Genomic DNA, 20,137 nt, shown 5'->3' with positions numbered 1-20,137 from the left:
AATTTTAATAACCTTACTTGAGCATTCGATTAATCGCATTTTACCATCTTAAAAATACCGAAATCTTTTGAAGTTGAAATTTTTATTTTTTGTTAAATATATTTTTTGTACATTTTGGTATGGTTATGATTTTAGCAGAATCATATATAAATCATTTTCTAAAACGGTATAAGAATACTCTACATAATTATATAAAAATTAATAAATTTTTAATTACGGTAACAAATGTTAATGATTTGCAGAACAATTATGATAAACATAACAATTCCAGTTTATATTAAATTTATTATATGAAAGTTTCATGCAAAAGAATACACGAAAAAAAGACAAAATTGGTATTTAAGTAGCAAAAACTTGAAACAAAAAATTTAATAGTTTTAAATACTAAATAAAATTAGATTCTGAAAATGTTCCATGCAAAAAATACAAGAATGAGTATAAAAGAATATTATATTTTATTAAGTGAAGTAAACTATATAAAATGTGATTGTTGCTAAAATGAAGAAAGAAAGAGTATAGGCAATTACTATTTTTGCTATTTTTATGTGCTCTGATTGTGAAATACGATTTTTTCTATGCCTATACCTAGAGTTTCCTAATTCTGGCATTAACAGTAGTGGCTCTAATAATAACAAACTAGATCTGTTCGCGCGATGATCAACTACATCATCTTGTTTGAGATTGTGTGATCGAAATACATCGTTACGATAATTCATCCAGTTTTGCAAATCAGTATCGTATTCAATGTGTTTTATAGAGCGTATAATACTACCATGATCCATACGAAACGCTGTAGGTGCAATACCATTATTTGATATCCTTGTATAAAAATTACTTGTACAACGATGATATAACTCTGTATTTACTATTCCTTTCGTATTGCTATTTATAACAAGGATACTTGTTTTTAATGTTGTTTTTAAATCAAAAATATCCTGTGGTGAGCCATAAAAATAGAATATACTAGAAGCATTAGTTTTTAAGTAATTATGAAGTAGTAAACAGTGCTGAACGTTATTGTACTGTAAATATAATGTATTGTCATGTTTACCACCTTCTGAACAATACCTAAACTGTAAAGTTTCGTTTTGTTGAAGTAAATAGACTTCCTTCGCATATAAAGGTTTCTTTGCATATATCAAAAGATCAGAATATACTGGACTGCTTTGTAAATTGGCGCATTTCTTACAAATTTTATGTAGAGGAAGAAAAAGTGTATTTATCAAAGTTTTCGCCGTTGTAGGGCTATATTTTTCATAATAATCCATGATATCACATTCAAGAGCATTGACTTCCTCATAAACGTGATCCACTTTTGATGGGTATTTCGTCAATGCATTACTTTTCTCTATGTTTTGTTTTGTTAATGTATCAACTTGGTTAATTACATCACTTTGAAATTTATTTGGAGATTTATTCTCGTATTTTAAAGGTTCATTTCCATATATAAGTTGTCCTGATTTATGAAATTCACCTTCTGATACCATTGACAATTCTGTTATATTTGACATAGTTTCAATTACTTCCAAATTGCTAACAGTAGAAGATACATAATCATGTTTAATGTCTTTTTTACTTTCATTTTTCTTAAGTTCTTGCATTAAGAAAACGTCATCAATTGTACATCTGGTGTCAACATTTATAAATTTGCACGGTAGCATACTGATTTTGTCTATGTGCGGAATACCAAATGCGTGTGTCTCCGTGCTTGGTGTTTCTATAGTTGTGTTAAATATGTGCCATTTATTATCGTGATCTTTACTTCTAACGCTACGTTCTTTTTCTAGTCGTAAATATTCTAAGTGTAATTGGCGGTGGTGAACACACGCAAAATTATATCAATTCGTTCTTTCATTCTCCTCGGATCGTAATTCCCGTTTAATTTTATCTAAGTCGTAAAGAACCTAAAATGAAATATATAGTACAGTGATAGTCAATGACATAACGGAACTATTTCTAAATACCATTAACAGCATATATACAAACTTCTAATATAGAAGCAGCACTCCAAGCTTGTGTTCTGCAACTATCCTTGCAATATTCCCCATCTTTATTGGTAAGTTCAGGGAGACCTCTCCAATGGTTTGTAGATGCCTCTATGAAATGTCGAGAAATAATAATTTCAGTTGATTCGACTGTACGACGTAATTCTTCCTTTCCTCCAACTAATGGAGCGAAATATAGTCGGGCACGAAGAAAATAGCCTATGGGCCAAACCCATTCCTATTAGATGTCATGAAATTATTAGTTTTATATCAGAGCAGTTTATACTAAAGTAATATATTAAGGAACATTGCTTACAGGCCCCTGATGATAATTCCAACCATGAGCTATTTTAGTATCTCCACTATCATTAGAATTATCATAATATCCATTGTACGCCCAATCAGCAGGATCTAATGTTTTCATTCCAAGTGGCCCTAGTAAAATTTCTTCTGCCTTTTTTAATGCTATCCATGCATGTTCCGGATTAAACAATTCTGGAGCCTTTTAAAATAATGATATTTGAATATTATCCAAATTGCACATACATTTTAAGAATAAAAAGCTATAAAAATGTACTTACAGCAACCATTGCAACTGGAAAATTACATCGTAATTGGTAATCGGCCCATGCTTGTGTTGCTCCATGACTATCTTTGAAAATTCCACGACGATGAATAAGTTCTGATTTAAGTTCTCCTTCTAATTGCACTTCATTGACGTAAAAATATTTCTCAAAATTTAATGAAATCTTATCTGCCCATTGTTTATAGCTCCATGTTACAGTAGAGCCTGCAATAAACATTAACTGTAGTGAGAAAAGCTAGAAATAAGTGAAAAACGTAAACAAAATTTATTTCTTACCATCCCGATTTTTTCTTTGCACACTACCATAAGGAAAAAGATTTTGCTTATACAATTCAGCCAAAAAGCTGAGAATACTTTTGCTTAGACCCACTATTTCTACTGCTGAACCATCCCTTGGAGTAGCTGGTTTTCCTTTATTACCAGCTTTTTCAGAAGATCCCATTTTGTCCATCCATGTACCACAATTTGCATCATTTCCACCAAATACGAATCCTGTTTCTGGGTGCACTCCAATTTGGTTATTAAAACCACGATCTGTCATATGTTCATCAATCTGTCTTCCAGCATTTCTTTCTCTAAAACAGAGTCCTTGGAAATGTATCAAAAGAGCTTCTTGAATAACATCATGTAGTGGCTGATCCTGAAATTTTATTTCCAATATATATCATGTGTAAAACAAATGTTAATATATATAATTTATTTACAAAGAATATTTTCTACGTACTACTTGTCCTGCAGGTAGTGGGGGAGAATCATCAGTTGGAAACAGCCTCGAAACCTTGTCTGTTAAAATTTTTAAACCATTTGGTACTTCCTGTATATAACATTGAATTGTATATAACCACCACCACAAAGCATCTCGACAGTTATATCTAAAAAACATAAAAAAGTTATTTAAAAGGTGCAACAATAATTAGAAATTGTATTCATATAACAATAATTAAAAATTTATTTGTCACCTAGCATTCTTTCCTTTATCAAGTAAATTTGGTATAAGACCATGTCGCATAGTTCCAGCATAGCCGAGGATAATAAATCGTGCTTCTGCATGTCTGCCTGTTAATATCAGTAGTCCCCTTAAGGCAATGAAAGTGTCTCTTCCCCAATTTCTCATATATCCTGTGGTAAAATGTGGTAAGCCAGCGGACAATGTCATACATATTTGTTCACTTTCGCCATTATATTGTTTGATCTTTGGTTTGGGAGGATCTATATTTGGAGACAAATCTGGTAACGGAGCTGATTTTACTATTCCTCCCATTTGAATAGAAATTAAAGATAGAATTTTAACGAAAGTGGAACCTTCTTTCACAAAGCTAATAAGAGGCAATGAATTAGTAAATGTTTACAAAAAATTAAAAACAAAGATATATTTAGTGTAAAGTACCTTGACATTAGATTATAGCATTGCTCAAGAAGTATCATATAAACGTTTACAATTATAACATCGAAGTAACTAGGAACTAAATAGCGAGGTATTAATTTAAATGGTTCAGTAGCTTCTTCGAGCCATTCTCCAAGAGTTCTAGTTCCTTCATCTTCTTTCAATCGTTGCCAAGTATAATCTGTATATATTTGTTTAAACGTATTAACAATCGTTAATTATATAATGAAACATAGTGATGTTAATAATAGAATGGATTTGTTTTAATATTTGTTCTAGCACATACCTATTAGCCAATTACCCTGTCTGAGGTTAATACACATTGGGTGACCCAAATCATTATTAGGACGAATATCTGCTAACAAGGAAATTATACCTAAAAATAAATGTAATGTGTATTACATTAATAGGTATGGAAAATATAGATATGAAGTAGCTCAAATTGTTAACTTACCTTGTAAACCTGCATAAACAAGGGGTCCATAACCAGGAATATCGTATACATCAAATCTATTCGAAGTTTCATCGCGTTCTTCCTGATCGCACCGATATAGGGCCTTATTTAAATCTACTAAGTTCATACGAGAGACAATAACACGTATATCGGAACTTCTCTGTGATGTTACAATTGAAATAGTATTATGAAGTTTTGCAAGAGCAGGTTTTATATTAGCATGAAGAGATACTCTGAAATTAAATATATCAATATTTGTTATATATGTTATAAAATTTATGAAAAATTTATACAAAAAGAGTCATTAAATATTACCGAATAGCAACGACAGAACCTGGTTGAAAGTTTACAAAATTAAGCTGAGTTATTTTAGGATCACCAGAATCAACTTTCTCCAGGATTTCTGAGTCACAAATTTGTATGTGTTCTTTAAGTCTTAGTACATATTCCGAGAGACCATTTATGTAATTTTCATCTTGTACATATTTTTCAGGATAATGGAAAGGTGAAGTACCATTTCTGGAAACAATATATCGTCAAAATGTCAATACGTAATAACGAACATGAAAAATTATTGATTTCACATTTCTTACTTAGCTTCTATATGAGATAAGGATGCTTCCAGAATAATTTCTTCCATTACACCCTCCACTCGTAATGGTTTCACATATCTTCTCAAATCATTGGCATTAGGATCGGGGTGTTTGAACGCTGTAAAAGCGACTAAAATTACACTATCATGAGTTGTTGGAGAGTGTCTTGTTACAGCTACTATATCACTATCCATCTGGTCAACAAATACCTGTAAATTTAGTAAATAATATTTTAAAAATTTATACGGAAACAGCACTTCTTATGCGTTATGTATTATGAGAATATACTTGAGAAAACTTCTGTTGCCCGAGAGTATAATGCAAATCATTTAATGCTCTCTTCGCCGCAATTATACCAGTCTTTAAACCTATAAATTTGATACCATCTATCAAAGATTCATCATCTGCCCAGCATGAATATTGTCTTGCTTCATCTACAACATGTATCTGTAAGGATTTATTAGGATTAGAGGACGTAGATTATTTCTTTTTTCAAATATTATTATAATTGAAATCTTCTAAATATAACTATAAATATTACAATAAAACCAACTTACATGGTGAGGAACTAATTCATCGTATCCACGATTGCTGCCGCTAGCGCACGCAGCCATTGATACAAGAGCAGCACTTGGAAGTAAATCAAACACACTACGTTTTTCCACAGAACTGGGATTATCATGAGTTAAATCTAGAAATAGTGCATGTGCTATGCCTGGTACTAGAGGCCGTTTACGTGGTTGCAAAAATGCACCTACTGGTTCGCCTCCATATCGGTATACCAAACGACCTTCTTCGTGACTATCCCACGCAGACATAGCTTCTATTTTGAGAGAATGAAAAAGATTTCATAAGATTTAATAAAAATTTATAAATACATGTATTATATATTGGTATCTTATAAAGCTTCACAGCTTATAAAATAAATTTGTGAACCTCGAATTAAGGAAGTGAGACCAAGTCGATTAACAAATATATTGTCTTTCTGATCGGAATTTGTAAATAATTCGGCAACAACATACAAATCTGGACGAATTCGACGAGCAACATCAAGCATGTACTGGAATGATTAAGAATTCACTAATATAGACATAAATTTACATTAGATATATATTTTAATATTTTAATAAATTAAATATACCTCTGCAACTGGGATAGGGGTCGAATGGCAATTATCTAAGCGAATACCGTCAAAAATTTTAGCTGTTTGTGCAACATAAGCAGTAATATGCTGCCATAGAAAAGGACAATCTTCTGGTTTATCTCCATACCTGTAACAAATGTAGTATATTATTGATTTTAATTATTTTATATCTTTTTATTATTTTATACTTCAAAGGTAGTAGCATTACCTTAATTTTACACTGTCACCCCAAGCAATAAGTTCTCTTCTTATATAAACATTAGAATCAGGATCAGCAAAATTTTTTAGAGGATCACCATTCATTACCCATCCATTATGAGCCATAAGATAACAGCCTTCATCAGAATACATTGTTGCTTCTCTTTCAGTTAATGTTTGTGGTGCCCCATAATCAGTAAAATATCTGAAGATAATATGTTTTAGCACAAATTAAATAAATGAAATATCAAAATAGCAATATTTTAGCACAGTTATGTACCTAGGAACAAGTGGATTTCTTTCGCTTATTTCTTTAAGTTTAGGCCCATCACCTTGCACTCTAAAATATCTTATACCAGCAATAGTATTTTCAACTGCAGCATTTAGATGATTTTGTATTTCATTAGTGATCATGTTATTAAGTTCTTGTAATTTCTTTCTTAAGTCTTCGGCACAGCGTTTCAAACGAGTCTCTTCATCAAAACAATCAGTTCTGCAATAAGAATATAAAGCTTTAAGTTTAGAACATTAACTAAATTGAAACCTTTCTGAATTGATAGTTGGTATTCTGACCATTATTGGTATAATTTACCTATATATATTATATTTTTTTAAAGCAAGTTGCATATTTATAGTTGCTTTCAATCTACGAAATTTCGGATCTTTTATTATTTTGATATCTTCCGATATAGGTTCAATAGTATCTTGGGGCATCTGATTTCGTGCTAAATTCAAAAACTCCGCGATGGTTTCATTGATGTCCAATATATACAATTCATGTATTTTCACAAGCGGTAAAAAATATGTATGAAGTGCATGACGGATTGACTGAAAATAGAGAAGTAACAAGCATACATAATATATTGTACTGGTTAGTAATTATTAAAATAATACATTTATCCTACGTTTAAATGTTCTTCAGTTTCAACTACTGAAGGAATGCCTTTAAACTCCCATTCTCCAGCTGCAACTTGTATTGTCAATTCAAACAGTGCAGCATCCAAAAGATATGCAGGACGTAAATGAGGACTATTCAAACAATTGTATGTACATTCTGGATGAGATACCAAAAAAGGACTTTCATTTGCTGTATGATTCAAAACAATATCACATATACTCAACATCTGAAACACACAACATTTACAGGCTGATATTATAGAATATTATAACAGATTAAGCTATAAAATATAGTAAATTATATATTACACTAACATTCCATTCATTGCGTATTTTATTTACTAGTCTTTCAACATCATCATATGTAACTGATTTATCATCATCATTGAAAGAAGGATTTAATTTCAACTGGTCACTAAGGCTGTAAGATGACTTAGAATATCCCAGTTCCTAAAACATAAATTATGTAAGTTAGATGTATTAGTTCAATATATTATCCAAAAAAAATGGAATATATACCTGAATTGGTGTAAAATGAATCACATTATATCCAGAGTTTTTAGCTACTAATAGTTTATCTTCCCAGGTAGAAAATGGTCCTAGACATTTTGCAAGAACAGTTTGACACTGAATACAATCCAATGGTAAATCATCTCCATGTTCTCCTACTTTAAGTTCTGGATCCACTAGTAAATATCCAGAAGCAATAGGTTTCATATCTTCAGAACTAAAAAATTTGATATATTAAAAATTGTGAACAATATATTATGTCAATAATCTTTTCTTATATTTAATACTTACTTAGGATCTATAAGATAATAGTGAAATGAACCAGCCAAAAATAAAGATATATTAGCTGTTTCACTAACCCATTCTAATGGATAATACGTATGCCTTTCAAATTTTTTATTTTCCCTTAAAGGATAATTTATAAAAAGATCAAGTGACTTCCCAAGAAGAGAAGCACCTAAACGAAATTCTACTCTCCATCCTGTTAAAAATTGTTCTAATTTATAAAACTCATTTTCCTCAAAATTATAAGTAACATAGAATTTACATACCTTTTTTTAATCTATATAATATACCATCCAGATGTTCCCCATTATTTAGAGTTAAGACTCTTATTTGTTCACACTCGTGATTTTCAGTTGTTGACATGTGTTCCGTCATATCTTCTACCATTGCCTAAAGACACAAGCACCTATTTTGTAATACAATATCACATAATTTTTTATACTACTCTTTAATTATTTGTAATATACTCTTATTTTTATACAAATTCTTATCCTTCTAAAATTATTGTAAATATTTTATCTAGTTTTTAGAATAAGAAATTAAACAATAAAAAGTGTGCATATAACAAATACTTATAAACATTTAGATATGAGAATAATTATTCAATAAGAAAATATGATATAATAAATTAATAAAATATATATAATTTTGACGAGCCTATAGTACTTTTAGGAGTAGTACTTACACGTGAACTGTGGTAAATGAATAAATACTTAGTCTACAAGTCCCTTAATATAAGTTATCAACACAAAGCAGCTAGCAAGCGTGCAAAAAGCATAGTATTAGATTACAAAGTTATGCTGCATGAACATACATAAAGTCCAGAGATATTCTCACTCTACATGCTTGGATTACCTCTTTGTAATAATATAAACATGGGATAGACTTTGTACTATATAACATCAATTGTCTATTTATATTACTATTTTTTATCTATCTACTACTACTACATTTCTAGTAAATTTAATAGAGATGTTATTATTTCCAATAATTCAGCACTATTTTAACATTGAAATATTAGCCTGAAATATAAATCATTTCATATATAATAAAGACAGTATATTTAACACTGTGTGCAAGATACCTCCTTTGGTTAGATCATTATATAGTTATATTAGATAAATGTTACAAAGACATTACAATGATATGCTATCAATTCCAATTAAATTCAGCAATAATATCCTTATCATTCTAAAGATATAAGTGCAGAGGGTATTAAGATATATATCATGATTATATCCGAACTTACATAATAATAAAGGCATTTTAAATAGCGGCATTTGCAAAGATGTTGAAGAATGCTCCTAAGTTTCCTTATTAATGTCCTTGTTGCATCACAAAAAAAATAACTTATTGTAAGTATAAAACCCATTCTCAAAATAAATCATATAGCTGAAATTGTTATCGAAGACAATGACTTTTCAACTAGTTCTATGTTATCATAGCATTTATGTTATGTACTGTTGCTTTTATTTAAGCAAATACCATTTTTGTATTACCTATAACAAATATAAAGGAAAACTTTAATTATAAGAAGCTGCTTATTAACTGCTTTTAATCTAATCAAAATTGAAATTAATTTTTTGTACATTAAAAATGAATGAAAATATTTTTATTATATTAATTACAAAATTATTGCTCTATATATTATATTAAAACAAGATGATGTAATTAAAAAACTATTTTATTTAATTTTTCAAAAGTACATAATATATATAGTTAAAGATACATATAAAATGAATACATACATATATGTCTTTTTACAATATTAAAAAATTTGTATAAGAAAGATTTACATTGAATCATCAATTATTTCAACTCTGTTATACAACTATAAAATTACAGAACCAGAAAAATTATATACATGAAAGCACATTAAAAACTATTACATATGACAGGATTATAACTATTAGAATTTAAATGTATGTATATCAATATACATATACAATTCTTCACATGTATTTTGTGGGTTAATAAAGATAAAGTCACAATTAATAGTTTACTCTAAACAATTAGCACATGCAGTATAACAATTTGCAAGATTTTAGGAAACAGTATTACTATTTTCCCTTAAAGTTACCATTTCTCTTTTTCTCATACCTGACAACTCTGCTAACGCGTTCTAAAGACTAAAAATATTATACTTTCATTAAAAAATAACAAGAAAATATAATATACGCGAAACAATATAGCATAAATTGACAGAACGAAAAACAGATTGTAAGTTTCTTACAAAGATAATTTAATATAATTCACTATATAATTCACTATATAATACATTAATATTAATAAAGAATAATGTGTTTCTTTCGAATTTGACCTCTATTTTATAAAGACAACTTTGAAGGTCACAAAAACGAGAGCATGGTTCAAGTTAAACTGTTAAAGGAACGGAAGAAGCAGACGACAGGTTGCAGAAATTCGAACACGTTGATTGGGTAGTCATCCACGGCAACTTCATGTTAAAACTTCAAATGTTTTCCCTTCCAAAAAGTTAATTTTTTAAATTCATAATTTTCTTGCATTTGGATTCGTTACTATAAATTTACTTATATAATTACATATAATTAACATGTAATTAAATTTATTTGTAGAATTAGTTTTATGTATATGTAGTTAGATTTCCAAGCTAACATTTACAATATTCTTGTTATTCGTAAATTAGCATACATATAATATCAGAATTATATAATTGCATTGTAAATTGAGTGATAAACTAATTAAAATTGTAAATTAAAGGCTGTTGCGTATCATAGAATTTTAATAGAAATATTTGAAGGAATAAAAGGCGAAATGTTGAAAGATATCCATATCTTTCTTTTTTATTAAATAGGTTGATATGATCACATGAGCATGATTAGTTTATATGACCATGCACATGAAAGATGGTAGATAACTATATAGTACTAGAAAAAATTTCTAACTATTTTTATTATTAATATGTGAATCATTTTATAGTGATATAAAAATAAAGTAGGAAACTTTTCTCCTCTAAAAAATTGTACGAAATTTGACCCTCAATATTATAGATGTTATACAAAAGGAGAAAATTTTTAAAGACATCAAAAAGATATGCAATTCGGAGGAAAATGTATTATTTTTACTTAAATATGCTTAAATAATGTTTTCATAATAAGATTAATTACAGACCGGTAATATTTCTTGTCACTTGTCACTGACTATCATTCGCTTTCTCTTTTACACATTACTTCAAAATGGCAGCCCCTACGGATGAGCTGAGTAAGTAATTCGGAAAAAAAATCAATTTATTTTACATGAAGACAGTTTATTTTGATGATGACACAAATTATATTATTAATTACATTGTTCCTCCTTTAATAAAAACATTATTTTTAATGATAAAAACATTTTTATATATATCATGGCTTGCAGAAAATTCCATTATCATGCAGTTTTATAGAAAACAACTTCAAATGTATAATTTTACATCATTTTTTTCAATTTATATTCAAATTTATCTTAAAAGACAATCTTTTCGATTCTTTTGTATATTTTTACTTTATTTTTAGTATATGTCCACATCTGTTAATTAAATGAGTGATGATAAATAATGTACATATAATTATTTTCCTCTTATCACCTAAATTTCTATGTGCAGTATATAAGATGTTATTTATACAACTACTTTTTTTATTATAAAATTTTAGATATTGCATGTTGTTTTTGAATGATTTGGAATTTATGAATACAAAATATTGTTTCTTTGCAATTAAGTATTATTTTTGAATCGTGTAATAAACAATTATTATTTTGAACAAAATATATTCTGAACAAAATATATTTTGTTTAATATTATGAAAAACAATATATATTAGTTATAATTAGTTGTATATAATTTCATATTTATAAATTAATTATTTTATGTATAATTTATTGTTTCATGGAAGTTTTACTTGAACGAGTATTTTTCCGTTTGGGATCTGCAGATACTGATGAACAACTGCAAGCATCAGTATGTAAATTTTTGCCTCCAGTTTTGTTGAAGCTTTCTAGTGGTCAAGAAGGTGTTAGGAAGAAAGTAATGGAATTATTAATTCATATAAATAAAAGGATAAAGAGTAGACCTCAAGTCCAATTGCCAGTTGAAACACTTTTGTTACAATATCAAGATCCAGCTGCCAGCTCATTTGTAATTGTATGTTATTGATACAGAGAATCAATTAAAAATATTTCTGGTTGAATAAGAATTTATTGTCTTTGTTTGTTTACAGAATTTTACAATTATATATATAAAATTAGGCTATCCTAGAATGGAAATGCAAAAACAAGCAGAATTAATCCCAAGTGTATTAAATGCTATTGAAGGAAAACCTTTATCTCATCAAGACAGGTTTGTAAATATTTAACATAATTTAAATAATGAAAATTAGGTAAATAAATATGTAAAATATTTCAGTTTATTACTTATAATTATGCCTGCATTGGGTCATGTTAATATTCCTGTGGATCCAGAGAAACGAGCATCCTTTCTTGGTCTACAAGACAAACTATATGTAGCAAAACAATTACTCAATTTTATGCTTGATGTTTTATTGTTACCTTATGGGTAAGATTATTCACTATTCATATAATTTATATTTTAATAATTTCATTAATACAATAAGAAAATTTCTTAATGATTATTTATATTAATTAATTGTACAAAATTATTCTAGAGCTGTAGGACAAATGCAAAATCAACAGTCAGATCAGGCTATTGATTGGTCACGGTTTTGTGTACCACTAGGATTAAGTGAATATGCATTTAAACGGGTAATTGGTGAAAATCCTCCAACAGCAGAACAACTTGAACAAACAAAATTAGGAATTGTAAAATTCGTAGCTGGAGGGTTTTTCCATGATTCAGATATTCTTATACATTTGATAGTAGCTGCAGCAGATACCAGATTTAGTGTTGCTAATCTAGCAGACTTGGAATTAAAGAAAATTGTTAAGTATGTTTAAAAAGATTTTTCTATTATTTTTATAAATATTCTATTAGAATATGCTAAATATCAAATTGTTTTAAAATATTCAGCACGTTAGATTGGTCTTCAATGCATTTAGCAGCACCACTTTATACATTATTTTTGGGTACTGATACTTTAGGTATCCATAAAGATGTTAAACCAGAAATGAAACGATTGCCTGCAGGCATACGAATTCGTCTAAAATTATTACATTATCTTTGCCGTGTTACTACAGGTGGTTTTATTGTACCACCATGTATTCAGGTATATTTTATTATAAAATAAGGTATAATTTTTATACTACTTGGTGGCTAATTGTAATTAATATACAGGTAGTTTTTCATTCCCTACAAGAAGGAGATGGAAAAACTACAAATGCAAAATTAAAGTCAATGGCATTGCAATTTACATCAAACATAGTGCAACAGTAAGTAAAAAGTATTACAAATTATTCATGAATTTGAATTTGAATAAAAAAAAATATATATATATATATATATATATATATGTTGTGATATGTTTAAATGTTTTAAGGTGTAGTCTTGCGCCATTATCTCGTATAGCAGGAATTATCTTAAATGGCATGATAAAATTAATTTTTGAGGGTGAAGATGTTCATCATAAAATGATGGCATACACTGTTATTGGACAACTAGGACAAAGAATTCCATCAGTGATAGATAAAAATTCAAACTTGTTATGTCATTTATTTGATACACTTGTATCGGTATGTAGTTAGCAATAGAAAAAGTATTAAGTTCAGATGTATGTTACATTACTAGAATGTTTCTAGTTTGAGCTGAACTTTTCTTGATGTTTAAGACTGAAGGTGATTTACGAAGAACAGTAAGAGATACACTGATTTCAATAACATCTGCATTTGTACTTAATAAAGATGACGAAGTTAATATATCTCTGATGAATGGATTATTATCTACATATATTGAGTCACCGGAATCCAATGTTAGGCATGTATATATTAATTAGATACATTATATGTATAGAATAATATCGCTTATATGTCAGTAATATTTTTTGAGAACAGATTTGTGGCTATGCATTATGCTGCTAATGTATTTCCCCCTGACGATATACCTTCTCGTTATCTTTTACTATTGGCATCTGGAGATGAGAAACATGAAATAAGAACAGAAGCTACAAAAGTTTTATATGGTATTACACATAAAAATGAATGTGATAAACAAGAGGGTAATCAAATTTCATTACCAGATTTTCCAAAACTTGTTAATTATATTTATTCAAAGATGCAAGCAAGAGTGTCAACTACTGGTAATGAAAAAATGAACATAGAAAATAAAGTACTTCCTTACAGTGTTACTGTATTTATGGAGGTAATTAATTCAATGGGAAAATAATTTATTGTTATTGGCAATTTTTTTATGATTGGAGAAAATAATTAATATTTTTTACAGATAATTACTTATCTCCGTATTTGTTTAGCAAAAAGTGCTAATGTTACTAAATACAACGAACCATTGCAGCATCCTTGTGAATATACGCCATTAATTACACATTATTTAAGAAATTTATCTAAAGATAAACTAGAGACATTAGATCAGTATCTTGATATGATTTTAATTTTTAGTCATGCTTCTGCAGGTAAAATTGTATATAATATTTTTAATAAACTTAAAAATGTATTAAGAATTGTATTGAAAGATATAATGTATAAACAATTATATAACGCAGATCAAACTACACTACAAGCTTTATTGGAAGTGACTGGTTCTGTTCCACAGTTTGCAACAAGAATTTATGAGAATGAGTTATCATGGCTTCGTACTTTGCTTATATCTACTAAGTTAGATGTAAGACAACTGGTTGCTAAAATTTATGGCATAATAACTACTCAACTTTCCAATAATGAGTTTGGAACTCAAATTTCTGAGATTATGAACATCATGGATAAAAATTCTTTAGAAGCTCAACATGGCTCATTACTAACTTTAACGTGTATGATGGAAAGGAGACTAGTTTTTAAAAGAAATAACATGGACAATGATTTCTTTAACTGGGATCTGTACATTAATGTTGTGAAAATGATATGTATGTACATATTTAGTTATATAAATTAATATTAATTTATTTTTCAATCCTCTTTCAAAAATATTATAGGCAATTTTCTTCACAATAATACAATTTTGTTAATGGATGCTGCAATTCAGAGTATTGGTATTTTGGGGAAAATATGTGGGTTACCATTACCTGATGAAGGCGAGGGAGAAACAAATAAAAAGGCAATTGTAGAAATATTATTTTCAGCATTGAATAATGTAAAATTAAATACTAAGGTTCGTATTTTAATAGTTACTAAATTTATTGAGTTCGTGGAATATAATACTGATTTAATTATATTTCTAGATTAAAGAAAAAGCTGCACTTTCATTAGGTTATTTGTGCGTAGGGGAAAATTTTCCTCATACACCATATATAGTAAATAAAATAATTACAACTGTCAAAGAGGTAAATGTACATTGGTAATTATAATTAAAAATTTTAGGAGTACGTTTTAAATTTGCTTTTATATTTATTAGACAAAAGACATTGAAATCCATTTGATCATGGGAGAAGCATTGGTTTGTTGTGTTCAAAGTGAAGCATCTCCAGAAAAACGAGATGCTTGGACAACATTACCAACTGAACATAAAGTACCTTACAGCAATATCAGTACTAAATTATTAATACAAACATTGGATGAATTACTTCGAATGTATAAAGATCCGCATCCTAATTTGAGACAGGTATCTATTTTTATTTTTTTTATTTAAATTTACAATTCTTCCATTTTCTTTACCATAAATATTTGTTATAAGGCCGTCTGTGTGTGGTTATTAGCACTTTTAAAATATAATATCCAAAGGGAGTGTATTAAAGAAAAATTTTCATCATTGCATCATGCATTCATGGATTTTCTTTCAGATGATAGTGGTAAGTTATGCAATATATTTCTTATTTAAAAAAAAGAAAATAGAAATATATTATTAAAGTGCATTATTTTAATTACAGATATAGTGCAAGATATGGCAGCAAAAGGACTTAGTTTGATACATATTAATAGTAACAAGGAACAAAAGGAACTTCTAGTTTCTAGCATACTAGATCAATTTACACAAGGACGTAAAAGTGTACAACAAGTTACATCAGATACAAAATTATTTGAAGAAGGTCAATTAGGAAAATCTCCAACAAAGTAAGATAAATTTATAAATTTACATATTATATTTTCAATCTAATAGGTTCAGTTTAATTTTATAAATATTTTATTTATAGTGGTAATTTATCAACGTACAGAGAAATTTGTTCCTTGGCTACAGAATTACAAAAACCTGATTTAGTATACTACTTCATGCATCTAGCAAACCATAATGCAGTATGGACATCTAAAAAAGGTGCTGCATTTGGATTTGCAGCAATTGCTAAAGTTGCAAACGAAGAGTTAAATAAATATTTACCCAATATAATTCCACGCTTATACAGATATCAATTCGATCCTACTCCCAAGATTCAGCATAGTATGTCTAGTATTTGGCGTGCGATTGTTCCATCAACAAGTAAAGCTGTACGTGGAAGTGCTTAGAATGCTTAAAATTAGAAGTGTGCGCATAGTCGAAATTACGGATATTTTTCTCTTTTTATCCTGATGTAATCTCTTCCTCGACCCAATCTGAAGCTTAGATACTTGTACTTTCGAATATCCACACATCAATGCCTAAAATATATTTTTATTCTTTGTAACTGTTATTTAAAATTATGTTTGATAGGTTGAACAATATCATAAAGAAATTTTGAATGATATAACTGAAAATTTAACAAATCATGAATGGCGAGTACGAATGAGTTGTTGCAATGCACTTGCAGATTTATTAAGAATAAATGTTCGTTTAAATTTGGCGAAATGTGCTCCAGAACTATTGAAGAAACTGTTTCGAGTAATGGATGATATTCATGAGGGTACTCGATTAGCTGCTACAAATACGACTAAAGCATTAAGTAGAGTAAGTTTTGTATTGAAACAATTCGTTTATTATATGCATAACACACGTATTATATTTGTATGTACAGTTATATTGTTTATATCTTATATCAATTATTAATATAGGTTTGCGTTCGATATTGTGATTCTTCCTATGGTAAAGAAGGAGAAGAAGTTCTACAAGCAATTTTACCTGTGTTATTAGATATCGGAGCTGTGAATGTTGTAAGCAGCGTAAGAACGGTATCTTTACAAACTGTATCTCAGTTAGTTTCAAGAGCAGGTACCCTGCTTAAGCCATCTTTAGTTACACTAATTCCTGCTCTCTTAAGTACAATTGGCGAATCAGAAAATCCAAATTTATCATATTTGAGTAATGTATGTGGAACAATGTCAGAGGCACGAGATGCTATTGATACTATCAGAGCTAGTGCTGCTAAGGAGCATTATGCTACTGAAACGATGACAAAAGTGAGTGATTTAAGACAAAAAGACAACTTCGAAAAAATCATATTTTATTAATCATCAATGTTTGCAGTGTATACAGTACATTGATACAGAAATTTTAAAGGAATTAATGCCAAAAGTGATAGACTTAATAAAATCTAGTGTTGGTTTTGGAACAAAAATTACATGTTTGCACTTTATTATTCTTTTGAGTACTCACTTCAAACAAGAGTTACAACCTTATAGTGGTTAGTAAAAAAGTTTTGCTCTATAACTGCTATTTAGTTTAAGAAACAATGTTTAAAAATTATTGTGATTTAATATTTATATACAGGTAAAGTCCTAAACGCGCTAATGAATGGATTATTGGATCGTAATTCTGTCGTTCGGAAAAATAATGCAACAGCTATTGGACATATAGTCGGGTCAGCAAAAGAATCAAGTCTTGAAAAATTATTTAAAACACTTAATACATGGTATATGGAACGAGGTGTGCATTATATAATAAATCTTTTTAAAGATTGTAAAGTTATAGAACTTATAGAGGAAAGATAAAACTTTACAAAATTCTGAATTTCAGATGATTCGACTAAGTTAGTAATTGGACAAACGTTCCAAGCTATAAATAATTATAATCAGGAGGTATTAAAGAATTATTCGAGTATTGTTATACCTCTTACTTTCTTTGCAATGCATGCACAAAAAACACAAGGTTTGTATTTAACTTTGAAATTAAGTTTGTAAATATCGTGATATTTATTTACAGTATTTTCATAGAAAATGAAAGTATGATGGATTTATGGACCGAACTATGGAATGAAATTACTCCAGGAACCGAAGCAGGAATTAAACAAAACATAGAACCAATAACAAATATTTTACGCACGTCATTAGAATCGTCATCGTGGAATACGAAAGCGCAAGCGGCTAATGCAGTTCATACGTTAGCACAAAAGTTAGGGAACGATATTGATGCGACTGTAAGAAATACTTTGTTAAAGGTTTTAACGGATGGATTACGCGGAAGAACTTGGGATGGAAAAGATCGTTTGTTAAATGCCCTTGCTACGTTGGCATGTAATAGCAAGTATGCATGTAACAATATTAACATTTTTCTTATTAAATGTATGCAAATACAATGTTACATTTGTGATATTCATTTTTAAAAATTTAATAATCTAAATATAGGACAGCTCTCAAAGAGAACAGTGGAATATCTGCGGATATAGTACAAATATTACATCGGGAAAGTAAAAAGGAAGCTTTGGACTATCGCCGACACGCATTACATGCTTTTGGTACAGTTTTGCATGAACTAAATATCGATAAGTTTAAAGAGGTATACGAAATTGTTCAAGAAATTTTATCGACGGTATGTACTATCAATAAAAAGCAAGAAGTGATCAACCTTATACATTGATATATAAATATTGTATAATCTAGCTATCAAGGAAAGATGGAGATGAATCATTACCTTCTGAAGAAAGAATAAAAAGAGATGAGATCATAAAATTATATGAAACTGTTTACGAAATACTTGGAAAAGCTTGGCCATCTTATAAAGACACTCAGGGTAATTTATTATTGCATTTGAAAACTATTAAATATAAAAATATGAATTACTAATTAACCCTTTAATTATCTTGTAATCTTTTTTTGTTTAGACAAATATTGTATAGAATTTATAACTCATTACGGTAAGATGTTTCCTGTTCAATCTACAACAATACAAATATCCATGCTATCAGCACTTAATTTATTTGTGGATAAACTTGCTTTACTTAAAATAAATATTTCGGAATTGTCGATTGAAGAAAGAGAAAAGTTAAATTTGATTTGTGACACGTTTAATAAAATTTTAAAACATAGTATAGGTAAGCATATTGTATGTCTATAACTAAAAATGTATTGTATTATTATCTTGTAAAACTACAATTATATAATATGAAATTTATATTTTTTAGGTATTTCGTATACCAGAATAAGAAAGGAAGCCTTAAATATAGCTCTATCTCTTGGCAGAAAATTACGGTCTACAAACAATAATGAACAATTTGATAAAATGATCTTAATAATTCAAGAGGCATTACCAGAGTTATCGAAGGATAATGAGCCAGAAATTCGAACTAGAATCATCGATATTAAAGAAATGCTGAAGATATGAAGATAATAATTAATTTTAGTACTTTTTAATCAATGTCACATATGCGGAAGTTAATAACTTCGTGTTCAAACGTTTTAAAACAATGATGAAGTGTATAATGTCTACTAATACATGTTTATTTAATGATACTTATTATGTAGTTAAAAACAAGTGCATAGTAATACACAATTTAGAGTCAATACTTTTTATTGTTTCTAATTTTTCATATTGTATTATAAAAAGATAAGAAAAGTATGTTTATATCTATATATAAAGTAAAAATCTCTAGTAAAACTCTAAAGTAAAAATATGTATGTATGTTCTGAAAAGGGTTCTATACTGTTCAACGTATCCACATCAAATTTAGCGTGAATGTTCTTCAACACTATCAAAAAAATTTGTAGGGGTTCCAACCCCCAATCGCCCCTAAAGTCAACCCTTTCCAGCCATGATCATATAAACAAGTCTCAGATATTACAAGAACACCGCACAAGCTGCATTGAGCACGTTCAACTCGTGTGCTATTGGTATGAAAAAGAGAAAGAGA

General features: G+C 28.7%; 2 protein-coding genes across 2 annotated transcripts; one reads left to right on the top strand and one right to left on the bottom strand.

The window, feature by feature from the left end:
- Positions 1–438: 438 nt before the first annotated feature.
- LOC138185257 (glycogen debranching enzyme) lies at positions 439–10,402 on the bottom strand. Its single transcript, XM_069124094.1, has 26 exons — positions 10,137–10,402; positions 9,286–9,535; positions 8,303–8,426; positions 8,043–8,232; positions 7,761–7,968; positions 7,557–7,691; positions 7,250–7,468; positions 6,937–7,172; positions 6,625–6,837; positions 6,355–6,549; positions 6,144–6,273; positions 5,939–6,062; positions 5,560–5,825; positions 5,291–5,449; positions 5,003–5,211; positions 4,725–4,928; positions 4,410–4,642; positions 4,242–4,331; positions 3,959–4,136; positions 3,531–3,887; positions 3,296–3,443; positions 2,848–3,211; positions 2,567–2,775; positions 2,302–2,487; positions 1,987–2,223; positions 439–1,904 (listed from the first exon to the last, which is right to left on the bottom strand). Exons 2-26 carry the CDS (start codon positions 9,406–9,408, stop codon positions 1,839–1,841), a joined length of 4,803 nt encoding a protein of 1,600 aa, XP_068980195.1. The 5' UTR covers positions 9,409–9,535; positions 10,137–10,402; the 3' UTR covers positions 439–1,838.
- Positions 10,403–10,991: 589 nt separating this feature from the next.
- On the top strand, positions 10,992–19,859 carry LOC138185256 (proteasome adapter and scaffold protein ECM29). Its single transcript, XM_069124093.1, has 28 exons — positions 10,992–11,276; positions 11,945–12,192; positions 12,269–12,387; positions 12,454–12,603; positions 12,713–12,991; positions 13,075–13,270; positions 13,339–13,433; positions 13,541–13,733; positions 13,829–13,969; positions 14,047–14,358; positions 14,440–14,626; positions 14,717–15,073; positions 15,143–15,318; positions 15,389–15,490; positions 15,562–15,768; positions 15,841–15,955; positions 16,034–16,217; positions 16,298–16,586; positions 16,789–17,022; positions 17,127–17,471; positions 17,539–17,695; positions 17,782–17,937; positions 18,028–18,159; positions 18,225–18,534; positions 18,636–18,819; positions 18,891–19,020; positions 19,112–19,321; positions 19,412–19,859. Exons 1-28 carry the CDS (start codon positions 11,252–11,254, stop codon positions 19,609–19,611), a joined length of 5,433 nt encoding a protein of 1,810 aa, XP_068980194.1. The 5' UTR covers positions 10,992–11,251; the 3' UTR covers positions 19,612–19,859.
- The last annotated feature ends 278 nt before the right edge of the window (positions 19,860–20,137 follow it).

This window comes from Bombus flavifrons, chromosome 11, assembly GCF_040668555.2.
Source record: "Bombus flavifrons isolate JBK064 chromosome 11, iyBomFlav1_principal, whole genome shotgun sequence".
Lineage (NCBI taxonomy): Eukaryota > Metazoa > Arthropoda > Insecta > Hymenoptera > Apidae > Bombus > Bombus flavifrons.
The sequence above is the reverse complement of the archived record's forward strand: the minus strand, read 5'-3'. Positions and strand labels throughout refer to the sequence as shown.